Source organism: Hermetia illucens, chromosome 2 (genome assembly GCF_905115235.1).
Source record: "Hermetia illucens chromosome 2, iHerIll2.2.curated.20191125, whole genome shotgun sequence".
NCBI classification, from domain to species: Eukaryota; Metazoa; Arthropoda; class Insecta; order Diptera; family Stratiomyidae; genus Hermetia; species Hermetia illucens.
Window position 1 is genome coordinate 9094314 of NC_051850.1, and position 17598 is coordinate 9111911.

At 45.0% G+C, this 17598-nt stretch overlaps 1 protein-coding gene across 1 annotated transcript in view; it reads left to right on the top strand.

Annotated features, from left to right (window-relative positions):
• LOC119647590 overlaps positions 1-17598 on the top strand; it is a 122287-nt gene that overhangs the window by 64074 nt on the left and 40615 nt on the right. Inside the window, exons 28-30 of the mRNA XM_038048604.1 lie at positions 4963-5223; positions 10493-11335; positions 11400-11657. Of these exons, the coding sequence (XP_037904532.1) occupies positions 4963-5223; positions 10493-11335; positions 11400-11657 (1362 nt within the window). The remainder of the gene's footprint in view (positions 1-4962; positions 5224-10492; positions 11336-11399; positions 11658-17598) is intronic.

Below are 17598 nucleotides of genomic sequence, written 5' to 3' on the forward strand. Positions count from 1 at the left end.
AGACTACCCTGAATTTCTCGGGATTTCACTGAGATTAGAGTTCGAGCGCGTCACGACCGTCATCAGTCCCAGGGCTGAGTAGAGCCTTCCAATCCCTTCCGTTCATCGATCCACTTCCACGATTCCGCAGCCAGCTAGATCTTATGAGGCCCATAGTCGGGACGTGGGGATGACCTGTGTAGAGCGTTTTTCATTGCGTCCCAATGCTCACCGATATTCTCAGGCGCGTTACTCAGTATATCTGCTATACAGTCACCAAAATAGCTTCCTCACTGTTTAGTGACAACTGGGTTATGCAATAGGTCTATGTTGAACTTAAGAGGTCAGAGCTCTCCAAACATGTGAAAAGTGACGGAAGCAAGCGAATATAACCGGCTATCAAATGGTGTTCTCTTTGTCTCTCTTGTTACGCACATCCAACAGACATCACGAAGTGGTCGATCTAATTGATCGTACGACGTCGACCTGTTAAAACCCAACTGACCACATGATAGACCCTGTGGTCGAACAATGTGGCAACAATAACGAGGCAGTGGAAGTTGCAGAAATCCATGAACCTCCCACCATTACCGTTATTGTAGCCAAGACTAAGTTCCCCCATCATCTGTCCGAGCAGATTGTTGTCAGACTCCACATTGCATTCAGACCATCCATCACGAACACAGTGTCCCCTTTAGGAAGCTTCCCCTGAACCGCGTTTAAATGCTAGTAGAAAGCATCCTTCTCCACTATATCAAGAGCCTCGGTTCGTCCGTAGGGTTGTACTATTGTTCCCAGGTCAAAGGAGCACGGCTTACAGTAGAAGTCAAAAGCACCCCGACATCGGATTTGCGTCTGCTATCACTTGGCTCTTCAGAGTACAAAATCACATTTCCCCAAGAGAGAGGAAAACTCTCCAGACTCTCACCATTTTACTTCGCTTAGACCCAGAATTTCCAGCTTATATCTCTAGAATTCTCGCTCAAGTTGGATAAAGCTCGCATTCTAAGGACCTTCGCTATCGGTATCGAGGAGTGTGTGCACTTTCCAGAAACTATATATAGTCCGTGTTCGATAGCCGAAGATGGTTGCCTTGAGGTCAGTCCCTATTCGAGATTTTCCTGATATTTCGGTGGCGGTAAAGGTTGATAATTTGCAGGTTGCTAGCCCACAATCCTTTTAAGTCGCCTTTTACGACAAGCAGGGAGGACTTTGAGTGTATTCTCAAGCCCCAATTCGCAGATCAATAACGAACCCACCTTTTCTAATTTGCGATATCCTGTGCTCCACTCAGATAGGAGCCGCGTATAGCAAGCTGGATTTAAAGTACTTTTTTGGTGGTATTTGCTCTTGTTGCCTGCATACGAACCATCCGTTGTGAACTCTACCTGTAGCGATTGTTGATATAGTTGATGCCACATGCATAATAACGATCATTATACGGGTCACGTGATGGGCCCTCCGTATACTCTTCACAACTGTATCCTGTATGGCCTTTTGTTTCACTTGATTCTTTAAAGCGATGTAAATGTTCTCCCTTGCGATTATCTCGTCATTCCATCCCAACTAGCCGTCAATATAGGCGGACTTTGCTTGCTCATGTATTTTTCCAGATCATTTTGTTCAACTTAAAGGAGCTCGCCCGCTGGGTCCTAGACGGCAGGAAAGTTTCGCTAGCCCCCCTAGAAACGGCAGGACACGATAGACTGACTAACGCAAATTGCGTGTTGTTCCTTCTCAATTTCTCCTCTAAACTTTCTTGATTTGATCAGAATTCAATATGAACTTGATCTCTTTGGTTGTCTACTCCTCCGATCGGAGAAGTACACATCTAAATCATCCTCACATGCTAGTATTCTCCGCGCCAGATGTCCCAAGAGCTTCCTGTAGATTCCCCCTTTTTTCGATGAACCTTGGACAATGAAGAAGCTCTGGGTCCTTTGGGACTCCACCATCAAACTTGAACATGTACAGGTACTAGCGATATCCTCCAGGTCCTGTAAAAAAAACTGCGTAAGATTATAATTGATCTGCTCATGCCGTCTCGCAACCACTCTTTGATGGCGGAGATCAACCTACGTGTTTGTCGACAATATCCCCAGCATTGCGTCACGTTGCGGTCTTTGCCATCTATTTACACTCCATTCAGCATACCTCATCTGAGATAAAGAAAAAATCGACTTCATATTGCGACTTGGGCGGTACTATCGGTTTTCGTCTGAGATTTCTGTATGAGGGTTCCATTCCCCCCTAATTAAATGAACTTCTAACATCTGGGATCCACCACGCAATATTTGATAAAACTACCCTGTCCCTGAATTGCACCTTCGACCAAACGAGCAACCAATTCAATAGCATCAATGATTGACCTGACTTTACAAAACACATAATGTCAATCTGAAAGGCTCCGTCAGCCCTCAGTCAACAATCTGCGGCCGATTAATCTCTCTAGCATTTATCCTATGGTGACCAGAAGACACTTGAATCTGTAGAAATATAGCTTATCTAAATGGTTTACCAACCTTAGGCAGCAGTACCGACTTCTGCCGCTTCCAAGGTGTAGGGAATTTCCCCTCGTACACAAACAACTCAGCGAACATGCCCGGTATGGATTTTGCGACGCGAGGCATTATTGTTCGCCTATTCTACCCACATCAGCACGTCTGTAGTGACCTTCGGAATTGCTACTATATTCAAAGATCCCTGGACGGTGTCAGCACACATCGCTTGCTCTTGACGCTCCTCACCGAGTTTACCTTCGCCCCTGATCATGGTTTCTTACAGATTCCCTCTTGCTCCACTGGATAGCCAGCTTAAGGTTTCTGTGTGCTTCTTTATAGGCATACTCCCTTTGCCCTGATCGACCCTACCTCTAGCCATGGCCAGTTCACTGTTCCACTATCAGTTGGCTGTTCTACTAGGAAATGCACATCCTCTAGACATGAACGGGTCACATGCTTTGACAATGGTTTGTGTCAGATCTTCCCGTAGGGGCAGCTGCTTTAGTGGATGGTCTAATCAAACTTCTATGAAAATCTGCTCATACAAAGCTTTTGAGGATCAGCACGACATCTTTCTCGGTTTCAAAAATATTGGTTCTCTGTACCGACGATCCCCCCATCGTTCAAAAAAGTTGACCTGGTGATCGCAATGGGACATTTACCAGGACATACCACACGCCAGTGCAGAGCTGAGAAAGGCAACTCTACAATAAAAGTAAACCCCTTTTCGGAAGGTGTTTACATCATCTTTTAGGCCAAAACTAGTAGATACAGCATTTGCTTCTCTGTAATCCTCTCTAAGATCCAAGCAGAGAGCTCATAGGCAATTACGTTTGGACTTCGTCCCTTGCGTCCGGAACAGTTCTGCCTGCACACAATGCATTTGGCGTTCCTATTCCTTGGCCATGTTATTAAGGACTTGGTGCATATTAAGTTTCTTCTTGATAAATTGAGGCAGTACTACAATTTAGAGACTTCGCAACTTGTCTGTCTGTCACACGGACTTTTCTCGTCAACGACTGTACCGATTGACACTATATTTGGTGAGAATGTTAACCCCACGCGTGCAGTGAGTAACACCTTTTTACGCTGAGTTTGATGCGAGTTCTCATATATTCAAAGGAAGGAGGGGAATACTTCGGTCGAGCTTCACCATTTGTGTGGTGGGCCTTCGCTATCAATTTCGCCATCACTTTAGGTTTTTGGAATAGCTTTGCCGTCTTGGCCAACTTTGACCAGCTCTGGTGGCTTTTTCAGCGTCCCACAGTCACTAAGCCCCATAAAAAATCCACGAAACCTGCCATAAATGAAGCTCCGAGGTTTTGTTGGTGATCCACGTTTACACTATCTACCAGAGCCAAACACAGCTTTATTTCAAGCAAAGTCGAGCTACTAATTCGAGGGATGACCAGATTTTCCCCAATGGGACCTATTTTTTCAAAAATTTCAATAAAAGCTTGGCTGCTTATGCTGATGGTTAATGGAAGAACCATCATCACAAAGCAGCAGTTCTGCCCCTGTCTTTGTCTCTACAAAGCTTCCTATTTGGGGCTCAGCGGACCATTCTCTACTTCGGAAGTAGTGGGGGACAGGATTAGCGAAGTAAATCCTTTACATCAGCTTATGCCAGTACAGTATTTTTTGAATCCAAACAGGATTGGCAAAAACTTAGAATTGTCTTTAGCACAGTAGCCATCCTTATGTAGCACTACGTGCGATCCTCACCCCATGTCACCCTGGCTAGCTTTACCCACTTGACTGGAGAAGTACAACCTACTTCCAAGCACGACCAGAAATGTATTGCTATCTCGCAAGAGTGAGAGTAGCCCCCATTTCTGAGTCACGGTTCACATTTGAGAACGCACAGACCAAGCTACATTAAAATGAGAGCTTTGGTCTTGTCATCATTTAGCCCCACCTCCACACACGTAACATGCTAGTTCGACAACTGTTTACCTAAGCTGTAAGGCCCGGTAGAAAGGGACCATATAGTACCAGCAAGAAGACTGTATACTGAAGAAGCAAATCCAACGGCAAATCCGCACGGAATGTCTTTATGTATCTTTGGGGTAGGGACAAAGTAGCTTACTGGCGCATAATGATATTGTTGGGTGTGTTTCTCCATCTCATGTGACAAGCCGGCTGTGTAATGCCACATGCTCTCAACCACGTAGCCCCACTCCAACGCACTCCATCACATAATCAGCACTAACATCAGACCCCATGCGCGGAATTTTTCTAGCGCGATCACCGTCAACCGTCGAAGATGCGCAATAATTTTTCTTCACCATAAAATTTCGAACAATGCACTGGGAGTTGAACCTCCTCCTTCTCTCCTCCTCCGACTTCTAAAAACTGTGAAGTGATCTACGCTGTTCAAAAAAGGTACAGGTGTCACCTTTCTCTTTCATAACCCAATGCCAACCTATCCTATACAATATCTTGATTCAATCTAAATCATTTTAATATATTTTCATTAAAGGATTGCGGTCCGATCAAAAATGGAGACATGATCCCTGATGAGCTAGACGATAAATATTTCTACGTTTGTGTTGAAGGAGACTTGCAGCATTTTCCTTGCCCTGAAGGAATGGTATTTGATAAAACCTCACTAACTTGCGAAGCAACAACCACAACATCGACTACAACTACAACAACAACAACAACAACCACCACCACCACAACAACAACTGAAGCTCCACCCCCAACCAACAGTACAGAGCCACCACCAGTTACAGGATATGTAAGTAGATGTTATTGACTTTGTTTTTTGACGGTGCGCTGACCGAGAGGTTGAGCGTCAGCATCTCGATCTCGTCGCCCCGGGTTCAAATCTCAATTCATTATGGATGTTTTTGGTCATTGTTTATGTTGTCCTGCTGGTGTGTCTTACCAGTCGCATTGCATTATGCGTGGATAGGATGAAAGCGGGGAATTGAGGGGCGGAAATCTTATACTTTACAAAATTGATCAATGACGCCTAATAAAAATTTCTTACATTGCTTTCTAAGGATCAATATTCAACCCATAAATACAACTAGAGTTACTTCGATACCTACCTGTCAATTCGCAGTCCAACTTTTGGCCGTGTCTACCTCGTTTCCAATTACATCCATTGTTGGATCCTGGTTCAACTCTGCCATTAATCCTAGTGAATTTTCTAGCTAATCCTGTTTTTAGGGACTCATGTTTTTAGACCATAGCTCATGGAATCTTTAGAATGTTTTCTACGTCCAAATCCTCATCTCCAGCGAAGCAACGACCGGTATCCTATCTAGGCCTGCCTAAGTAATAAACTCTATGCATGCCGGTTTTGCGCCGAGGCTCACTAATTCAATATCCCCAGAAGGTACCTGCCATCCTGAACCACAACTTCGCTTTTCGCTCTACCATAGAAAAGTCCTTAGACTTTCCAGGCGAGTTTATCCTCACCGATACGAATTGGGTAACCCGCCCACTGCAACCTACTGCGTTCGTCGTTATATTATATTAGCCCACTTTGCATAAGTGCCTCGCCCTCCCCCCAAAATCTACATACCTCCAGATATTCCTACTTTCCCGGTTGGTAGTCCGAAGTGATCCTTGAGAATTCCTATTATAATCCTAAGACTTTTCTTCAGTCAGTTCGCTCAGCTGGAATAGTTTAAGCCACTCTCTTCCAGTCTGCCCTGTTGCTCCCTTGCCTCAATTTTTTTATCCAAATGAAACTCCATTGTCCGGATCTGCCGTGGTATCAGTATTCGGGACACTCCCTGGAAAAAATTCAAATCCTTTTATTTAGACAGCTCCACGTCTCACTGATACCCTCTGTCAGTCGGAAGATTGCCCTCCTCATCTGTATGTGAAGATGAAGAAGAAGGACCTTCGGGGATACCGCTGACTCATTCACGGAAGTTTCAACCGTATATTGACGGGTTTACAATGTAGGTCCAGAGGTAGAACCTGTTGTTTTCCTGATATTACAGAGCACAAGTCTGAGAGGTTTTCGCTACTTTGACGTAGAAGTATCCGCCAACTTAGCGCTAGTTTAATTATAGCATTTCTTCAGTTGAAGTGAAAGGCCTCCTCAGGATCAAAGACCCTGCTGCTGTCGGCTTATTGTTGATATTAACATAATTCTGGAGCTCATTTTATCGTGAAAGTAGATAAGAGTATGCCGCTTTTCATGTTTCACTCCAGAGTGTTGTCCATTAGTCCATACTTTCCCGAAAACTTTCCCCAGGTTAGATAGGAAAGGGGTCGGCCAAATATTGGAAGGCTACTTTCCTTCATATGGAGTGGTACAATTTTTGCCACTTTCCAGGTAGTAACAAAGCATCCAATAAGGCAGCTGTTGAAGACTACAAGGAGGAGTGGGAAAATTAGAATTTCTGTCGCTACCGCCTTTGCTCCTCCTTCATCAGAGAAAGAATCAAAGCAAATACTGGATAATCTTTCTCGCGTTTTCCTATAGATAGCGTAAAAATTTCACCCAACATAGATAAAGCGTCCATTGTGGTACCTAGTTCTCTACTACTTCCAGACAAACTATCAAAAATGAGTCCCTCCTCAGATAGAATACTTGCCTTTCCTAGACTTAGGTTTCCCGTCTATGTAACGTGAGAGTAAGAATTCAAAGTGTTCTCTCATTTGTCGCAAATCTTGTTTGCTGTTGCCCTACCTCAACCCCATCACCTCTCTTGTGTGCGAAGATGACGAAGGATGCCCTTCTCGGCAAGAGTGATAGGTGACATATCTCCACGAATACGATGCTATCGCCCAATTCTCATTTTCGTGGCAAGGAACTTCAACAAGCCTAATCAGAGATTCAAACTGGGCTCATGAGTGCGGCTGCCCGCTTTCAGTGTGAAAAATACTGGCGCGGGTCAGGAGTTCGTTAGGTTTCCTAACTTAATACAGTTCCAGCGAATCTTTAGAAGCTAAGGTAAGACCCTCTCTTGCTATTTCTGAAGCATGCATAGCACTATGCCGCCTAGGCCCAGAGATTTATATGCCTGGAATCTGTTTGTTGTGCCTGGAATTTGTTTGTCAGTTGATTTTAACTCCGGTAAATGTCGGTTCGATAACCCCACAAGATTCAAGCTGCATACCCTCTAAAGAAGGTACTGACCCGCAGTTTTCCTCACAGGTATAAACCAACAGCTCCGGAGTCTCACCGTAATATTCCGTCCATGAGTCTTCCAACTTTTTAAAACAGAAGTCTGGTCAAAGCCTTTCTGAGTTTGCAGACTTCCTAGTGCTTACAATGTTAGTCCATCCAGGACTGCTTCCTGGTAGTCTTGATGGCCAAGTTTTCCCTCTTCAGGCAGTCCTTCTATGGCGGTCAGAGACTTCCCTAGTCACCTTCCTGGGGATGGACAAATATTCACTCCACCACGACAGCAAGGTCTTTTATTGCTCTTTGCTGAACACGTGATTTTAAAGGTAGTTTCGAAGGCCTTTTTCAGAACCCGAACCTTTAATTCTTCTAGTTCTTCTGTCGTACCAATGCTATCATTATGAACATAAAAGAATTTGTTCTTAATAACTTTACCAAACTTCCTCCAGTCGATCCTCGTGAAGTCAATGAATGAGATTAGATTTAGATCAGAAGGTCCTTTCCACGATTCTCCGAGCTGGGAAAATGAGGAATACCTATCAACAGATTGGTCATCCTCACTGATGGAGATCAGATGCCTTGGTCCTTCTGATAGAGATAATCAGCCGAGAGTCATATAAGCCGATGAGATATATACGTTTTCTGCTTCCTCTTCCTTCAGTTTGTCCATGGTTAAGTCACTAGAACTCCGGTCTGGACATAGAAAGCCGAGAATACGTGCTCCGGGTCTGTCCTGACTAATGTTCCTCGTATTTCGGAATAAATTGTAATATTTACTTTGGAGCCCTTTGATGGTTCCTCGAATGGGATGTTGAGGTCTTTTTCCCGGAGAAAGACCAGCGATCGAACGAGCTACACGCGGATCGTCGGCAACCTACCCGTCTAATGGAAACCTTGTTATATGGAGCCATTTTGACCTCCCAGAGCTCCCCCAGTCGCCGCTAATCTTAGCGACGCATGCACCGAAAAAGGACTACCTGAAAGGATTCACTGAATAATATCGAAGTGCATGATTCGTCGGTCGGCCCTTGTGGCTACGATGCAACGTCTGTAAGTTCCTTGACGTCCAAGCACTTATACACTCAGCTTCCATTGTTTTTTGTTCAACCTCGTCCTGAAGTTGAGTACGCTTGATGTCGGTAGATTTTGTCTTCTGTTGCTTTTCTGGTCATTTGTTATTATATTTCTCCACTATCGCCAGGTGTTCATCGAGGTCTCTATGATCCCATTCGTCGACGACGCCAATCCCTTTATTTTTCACAATGTTGCACAGAATGTGGATGGCTTTCTGAGACGGGCTGTTGAGCAGGATCCTTCTTTCTTAGGGAAGGTACTGCAGAGTGTATTGGAGCATTTGGATGGTTCGTCAAATGGGACTCTGATGTCTTCATCCCGAAGAAAGACTAGCTGATTAGCTGAGGCCCATTTCACGCTTGGAAATTTATCTGGGCGATGCTGAGCCCGTCTTCATATTCTCTAACAACTCGTTGCCAACCTCGACTGAGTCAAGGCGGTCATCTTCGTGTCCCTTAACCCCCCCTTTGTAGACCGCTTGTTCCAGTACCTTCATTTAGGCGGTGCAGATAATACTGATCGTTCACTTGAGGTTGCTTTGTTTTGATCACCACCCAGTCGTATACGGGGATCCTAGGGATTTGAAAACAGGGATCGCAGGAGCTTATCCCTAAACATGCGGATCTTCGTTAACATACAAGTCTCCTAGGAATTTCGTTGTATGGGATAATCTTGAACTTTACGCACTCCTAGGCATCGCTGACCTTAGCGATGCATGGGCTGAAATAGGATTAGCTGAGAGGATCCAGGGAGGGGGGGGGTGGGATAATGGCCCTTGGTCTACCTTGCCGTACAGGAAATGTTTGATTACTATCTCCGAAAGTCTGGCCTCAACACTATTCCACACCATCCACACCACTTTTCCGCTGTCAGCGTTACCCCTAAGTGACTCCTGGCCACGTTGCTGAAGAGTTTCGTGGTGCGTTATTCGTCGGCGGGCGTTGCTGCTACGATGCAGCGTCTGTAAGTTGCTTACCGTCCAAGCCCTTATACACTCTGTTTCTCTTAGTTTCTTGTCTGACCTTATCGTGAAGTTGATTATGTTTGAAGGCGGTAGGTGTCGTCTTTTGTTGGAATCACAGACATTTGTTGTTGTATTCCTCGGCGATCGCCAGGTATTTAACAATGTCTTTATCATCCTATCCGTCGACAGTACGCTCTCGAGAGTAGCCTCTTCATTCTCCTCAATCTTGCTGGCTCAATCTGGCTTCCTGATATTGGATCTTCGGTAGGACTAGAACCAACTTCCATTTCTTTACAAGCTTTCGGTAGCCGACATTCTTCGGGGTTTCCTGGAGAACCCCCAACGTCGACAGTTTTAGGGTAGGTTTAGGTGGTCCCATGAGTACTCCGGAAAAATACCCACTCTGAGTAGCCCGATCACCAGGGTAAGTGTGCTCCTTGAAACTGAAGGTACCCAAATAATTTCATATGTACATACTAGAGGGCAAGCTCCGCCGCTCCTCCTTAGCCATCCACCCTGACTTAAGGTCCTGTAAACACTTTTCCAGTGCAAAGAGGACCGTACCTGGGCTTTTGCTTTGATTTATCCTTCACAAGATCTGCTTACCTCCTAAGTATGACTAGTAGGCAAAGAGATCCTAATTAGAGGCACTAATTCCCAGCCCAGCTCGGTACACTCTTGACCCATCCGAAGACGGTTTTCAACGGTCATCGCGTTGAAGTAGTGTATGGGTCAAATTATGCAACCTTCATCTGTAGCATAGTCAGACCAGGCCAGGTTCCCATAATATTAGCTTAGCTTAGTTATTTTCCTACACCGAGTTTTAAGGATAATCTTTTCCTTTCACTAAACTCTATCAATTTTCTTATATTCCAGAATTGCGGTACTCCAGGTAGATTCATACCAGATGCTTTCAATAAATCGTGCTATTACATATGTATGCAAGACGGAGCTCTACGCCATGTGGAATGCCCACCTGGGCTTGAATTTTCAGAAACTTTAGAGATATGTGATACATCTCAAGTAGTCACACCGAGTCCGACTCCAGGTACCAACTGTGGACCTCTGCCTAGTGGCACAATTATCCCCGATATATTCAACAGCAACAACTTTTACGTTTGCGTAAACGGCGTGTTAAATCAAAAAAGTTGCCAAGAGGGTTGGACTTTCAATAAAGATTTGCTGATGTGTCAATCAGAACCAACAACTACCTCAAGTACCTCAACAACTAGTAGTACTACGTCAACCACTGAAACCCCGCCGGAATGTAAAGAAGGTGCTTTCCGTCCTGATGACTCTGATGACACAAAATTCTGCGTTTGTGTCAATGGAGTGTGGACTCAAAGGAGCTGCCCGTCTGGTTCAACATTCGATAAGGATTTGTTGATGTGCGTGGCTGGAACCACATCCACAACATCCTCGACTAATTCCTCAACTACAGAATCAACAACACCAACTGCCAATCCTTGTAATTGTGGACAAATAGAAGATGGCGGCTTTCTACCAGACGAATTCGATGACAAACGATTCTATGTTTGCATATGTGGCACTTTGCGTCAGTTATCATGTCCTGATGAACAAATTTTCGACAAAAAAGATTTAGTCTGCGTACAGAACGGCACGACAACACAGTCGACCACCCCAACAACAACGCCTACAACAACCCCAACAACAACACCGACAACCTCATCAACAGAATCAACAACTGAATCAGCAAAGGTAACAAGCTTGAAGCAAACAATGGCCTCAAAATATTTCCTAATCCTTCCTATCCTTTTTCTAGAACTGTGGCCCTCTGAAGAACGGTGGCTTCCTACCAGACGAATTCAACCCTAATAAATTCTATGTATGCAACAATGGTGTCCTGAATCAAGAGACTTGCCCTACAGGCTGGCTCTTCGACCCTATAAATTTGTATTGTTACAACTGCACAACAGGAACATCAACTACAACCGATGGGGAAGGCACTACAAAACCAACGATACCAACGGAGGGAACGACAGAATCAACGCCACCAACAGAACCAACGCCACCACAAGGAGTAAGTCCTATATCCCTTTAGTATTGGTCGGCGTCAACCTTCTTTCAGGATTCAATAGAATGAGATGAGAACTTCGATGAACAGCTACATTGGAAGCTCCCAGCTTATCCAATTACAACCTGCCTGCCGCAATCGCAGGTCTTTGCGTCTCTGCGCACATCTGCCAAAGGCCAGAGAATGCACAAATTCTCACCCGCTAAAACCACGTTCGCATTTCTACCCTACTTCATAGGGAGGACTCTGGTCTACACCCATTAAATCACGCATCCGTCGCGCTTTCCGGGGTCAATCGAGTTACTAGAACTTTACTTGTATCGTAGTTATTGTTGCGTTGACCCCGTTTCAATTTGCTTCCGACTTCAGGATCTTCTCCACAAGATTAAGGAGTCTGATAGCTACATTGATGGCTCAGTTTAACATCCTCCTTCTCAGGCAAAAAATGGGACATCGGATACAACGGCGCCTTCGCGACAATCGGGGAACTCTTCGAATCCGAAGCGCAGCAAGTACTTCCTGTAACTACCATGTCCCGCAAGGAACTATGTGTTTTCGCCCATCCCATCTATCAATACACGGGAATGACGTATGGGTCCAGCGGTGATATTAGAAATCCTCCCCCAGTTGCTGTCATCTTCTGTAAAGCTCCTTCCTAGTGGCGTTTCGGAAGTCCGTAGTCACATCGAGTCAATACGCCCTCCTTCTCTGGGCGAGAGACTGTGCTTCACTTCCTAAAGGAGTCATTGCCGCGATAGCCCACATTGTCCCATTCAATATTATCCAATATGCACTGCACACACTCAGAGCGATTGACGTATTGCCCAACTCACCCTTCTCCGGTTCACCACCGTTGTCCAGTACTCATGCCTTGATAGGACCCACGTATAGCAGGAAGGATTTCACCACCCCTGTGACAAGCAACCATCGACTATACTTTGACCCTCCAATATTAGGCATCATCATTTCTAAAGATGAACGAGCCTTTGCTGCCTTCTCTCGCGTATAGTGCAAGTGCATCTTCAAGCTCAACTTGGCATCAATCATTAGCCTCGTGATTACAAACCCGAATTTTGACAATATTTTTTTCCTGCGATTGGTAATAAGTTTTTGCTGGCATGAATGGTTTCACTTCTATAAAGTTCCAAGTTCTCAACGTCCTTCAAAGCAACTACCATGGCTAGGTCGTCTGCAAAACCAATCGAAGTTGCCTCCTTTGTCACGCGAAGGCCAAGCACTTCGACATACATGATGTTCCACCACAGGGGCTCCAACGGGAGCCTTGAAGAACCTGCCATCTGTCCCGTACCAAAGAAGTCTCTCTGAGACCTAACTCTCGATTATCCAAACTAAGTAACCAGGAAAACCAAGTTTAGCCAGTGCGTCCTTAATCCAACCTCCAGTTGGCCAAATGAAAGGCATTGCTGATATCTACCGCGGCCGACGCTTCCCGAGCCAACTCTAATATTGTTCCTATTGCATCGAACTGGCTAGCCAAAAGCTATATTACCGATAGACCACCCAGTAGTTCACCGCACGAAAATACCCTGTTGTATATCACCCTCTCCAACATCTGTCCCATGATGTCTAAAAGACAGATAAGGCAATGTAAAAGGGTGCGTCAGCTGGTTTTTAGAGCTTCAGTCACAGGACGAAACCCGGCTCTTCCACTAGATGGGACACACTCCGTCCACCATGCACGATTCAAGGCTTGATCTAAGCAGTCAACTTCAGAGGTTTATTCAGAAACCCGTCGAATACCGGAGTCTAATTATCCCCACCTTGTTTGGAGTTGTCTTGTTGCTCCTCCTCCGTTACCACGGGATCGAAAGATCCTCTTTCTTCATATTGTGAGAAAATAATTGCAATTATTTTGAACAGTAATCGTAGGCGCGAGGCTTGAGGTGATTTTTGCCTACAAACCTTAATCATTAGAGCCTAATAGGCAGTACCCCACGGGTTAGTGTTTGCCTCACAGTGCAGTTGCCTGTAGTGATTCCACTCATTTTTCCATATTCCCTTCTTAAGGCTACTTCGAAGTTCACGGTATTCTTTTTCCATCTCACGATGTTCTGGCTAACCTCCATTATCTCCTCCCTCGCCGAAACGGTGATCTCAACAGTGAGATTTTCTCGTCCCACTAGTAGTGCAGTTTCCTACTGTGGGAAAAACGCCGTCATTGCATGCCTCAGCTACCCACTGGAATAGCTACCTCAGCTTTTCTAGGACCATTCGCTTCGAATCAAGTCCTCCATCTAAAGTCGCCAGTAATGTCCCTTCTCAAAAGCTCTTTTTCGCTTATGTTGCGTATTCGACTGTCAACTCCTCCGCTTCTAATGGCAGTCACTATAGCTGCAGTGTTCACTTAACCGCCAGGCCATCCCTCTCGCCAATTAGGTACTGAAGTACGTTCAATTAAGCCTAACCCTCTACCTAGAATGAATCCCATGGTTGATGAGTTCAATGTCCAGTTTCGTTAAGGTTTCAAGTAGAATTTGGCTCCTTGAGTTCGTCACTTGGCTTCCTCAGTCCAAGACCTACGCGTTGAAATTGCTGGCAATAATTTTAGGGCTATGGTCTCTAGTGTTTAACAACAAGCTGCCTAGCATCTCTTCATTTTACGCTATCGTCGACTGACCTTAAGAATCGACTTTTGAAGCATACCGGTCCCGCACCGTTTATTCACGAACCTACTAAATATTAGGTTCAGCAATGCCGATAATGAAGACAGGTCCCGGCCTTTCAGGTCTCTCTCTCTCTTATGTTTCTGCCTAGTAGCATCCTCATGTTGTTCCAGAACCTCAGCGACATTACCCTGCTCATCATGAAGTTAGAGAAAGAACTTTTTGGACAATGGCAGCTAAGAGATCATCTTCATGGTTAGCTGCATACCCTCTTAGACTTCATTGAAGAAGGAGAAGTGACTCTTGAGCAAATCGTTCATATCATCACCGGCAAAATTTAGCCGAAACATTTTGCAGTGTCCCCTACTAATTATGTGATGCAGCTCATAAAATCAGGAGTTTCCACTTCGTGGCGAGATCGATTAACGTAGAGATACAAAACCCATCCATGGGCTTCGATAGCATTGGCTGTATATGAGCCCCCTTTGATAGTCTTTGGGCTGAGAAGGAGCAATCCTCATAGGATCGTTGCCTTTGGTTTGCTCTTAGCCGCAGATACCCCGAGTGTTCCTACCCTCTCAGCCTTATCACAATCCGGGGATTTTGGTTTACCTAAAGGTAGTTTACCCAAGGATGCTTACCCAAAGGCAGTTTTGCGAAAAGTATTTCACCCGAAGGCAGCTGGCCCAAAGGCATTGTTTTGCCAGAAAACGGAAAACGTGGGTTGGACTTTAACCTCAGTAGGTGGCGCCAACTAGAGCCCGGAGTGCTAATGGAACGGGTATCCTTTAGCTCGCCCGTTAAGGACTGGGTCCCAACGAGAGAATCTGAGCGTGCACTCAGGCTCTACATAGATGAACTCCAGGTGACCCCTTCACACAGGTTAGATCGTTACGTTCGAAATTTAGTTTCGATTTTATTTTATTCCTTTTCAAGTTTTATCATAATTGGTTGCCATGACCTTTGTTTTACCGAGGAAAGCCATCTCGACAGTACCCCTGTATGCCTAGACAGGGCTAGATGAAGCAGAATAGCACCTGGTACCCAGAGTTCATCATTTTCAGCCTCATCCTTATCCCTGTGACCACTCAACCTTCAACATGGTAGTTATCGCACGGTATCGACATGGTGGTTATCCCTCACCTCTGGTCCGCTAGAGGATCACCCTTACTGAGCTACCTCCCAACAACATTTAGCCAAAAATGGCTACTTTGGCCTGGCAGGTTTACCAATTTCTACTCTGAGTCACTAGTTAGACATGTCTTCCTTTATCACGGTCTCTTCAACCCCATTCATAATGCAGAATTATAATGATCCTACATTTTGTCACCCCCTATGCGTTTTTACGTCCTGATCTAAGGATTCGTACTAACAAGATTAGATACAAGATTTTTTCCATCAAGTGACGTTGTTCAAACCTCGCCAATGTCTCCAACCCAAAATGGACGATCGCCCAATAAACGCATGGTGTAGGATAGTGCAAGAGGAATGCAAGCTTCTTGGGAATTCCTGCGGAAAGCTGAAGCGCATTTGCGAACCGATGGCTCGTAGGCGTGAGTGACGCGGTTTTCCCCATTAAGGACCAAATGGCAAATACATAATAGATGCAACTGAAGCAAAGTTACGTCTTATCTACCACGTGTGGTGGGGATCACTACTGTCAGATCCTTCAGTTCGCTGGATGGCTCAAACTTTCGGATAAAAATAAACACGTTCGGAGCCAGTTTCGTAAAATTTCTGACTTTCTTTTTTACAAAAAAGATTTTGAATTTTTCAAAAGGATTCTAAAACATTATCCTTAATTGTCTTCCTAGACCTGCAGCACTGAAGGAGAAACCATTGGTACAGGCAATAATACCTACGTCGAATGCGTCAACGGTAACTGGGAATCACGAATATGCGCAATAAATTGGGTGTTCGAGGACAAATCTTGTGCCCTACCTACGGTATGGTATCCTTGAAATATGGTATTACTATTTGCTACTTCCTCTCACTTTCATTTTTTCTTTTCAGCCATGTGAAAATAATACAATTGCTCCTGATGTGAAAAACGACTCTTCTTACTATTTATGTATCGAAAATCATTGGGTATCTAATTCATGTCCTGAATCCTATAAATTTGATCCGAAAAGTTTGAAATGCGTAGTCTCTGTATCGAAGGTAAATATTGTATTTTGGCGTTGTACTGCAGGAAGAGATATTTCAGGACCGAATTTTGGCTAGGTTAGATCCTATGACCATCAGCTACTTTGATCCTGCAAGCCGTTCTTGTAGAAAGAATGGACGATCCAATGGTTTTTCCTGAGCATTTACCCGTTTGAAAACGTAGGAACAGGTCCGCGTAGCTTTAAACATAATAGCCTTTTTTGGGGGCGATATGCATTTAGGCCGGGACAAACATGATGACCTGAGTAAGACGTCTTAGACCTTCGACAAACGATGTTGTGTACCAAAGCTTTCAGCTAGAAAGGACTGTCATTCCTCCTTAAAACGTTCGAAGGCCGAGAAGAACCGTAGACAAAACCGCTGGAATTTCACATAAGAGTCGCATTCCACATACGACGAAGCCTCTTCACTATGATGGTGTTGAGTGGTATGGAGTTGTCCGCATCCAGGAATTCGCGATACTCAAAATTCACCGCTGATTCAAATTGGTACCCAGATCTCACGGAAGGTTGAAAAGGTCTATGTTGTCAGAACGTGGGTCTTACTCGATGAACTTACCCAGGGCCGAGCAATTTTAAGCTCTCCCAGAAGAACCTCGGTGTCATGGAGCGTACCGTAACAGCGATATCGAATTGGTGGACTTCGCGCAAAACCGGAATGTCCGGAGTCCCTATCAAGGCAGGCGTAGACCGGATACCGGTTGATGCGCCGTTGATAATGATGGTGATGATTCAGCTCATTCTGATAAGCCGGGCGCCTACCACCACCTGCAAGGTGTCGGTCGGTGTGGATTTCCCGTGCACTATTTGATAAGGTGGCCTTCTTCCCCACAATTCCACACCTTCTCGACCTATCGTACTTACCGAAATCGAGGCATCTGCAGCCTCTCTTGAGAGATACTTGCTCGCTAAATCGGCACACAGTCCAACCCATTCCTACTTTGCCCTCGGTAGTCAGTTTAATCGGTAATTCCACCAACAAGCTAATAATAGGGGTCTGTGCACCTCTATATGCCTTCTTCATCCTTTCGATCACGCTTTCTTCTATTCCACTATGGTCAAATTGTTCTGCTAGCGTAAAAGATATCCTCTCGCGATATGACCTCGTCTAGGTCGTTGCACTCGACTATTATCCGTCGTTTTTGAGCTTTCATGTCT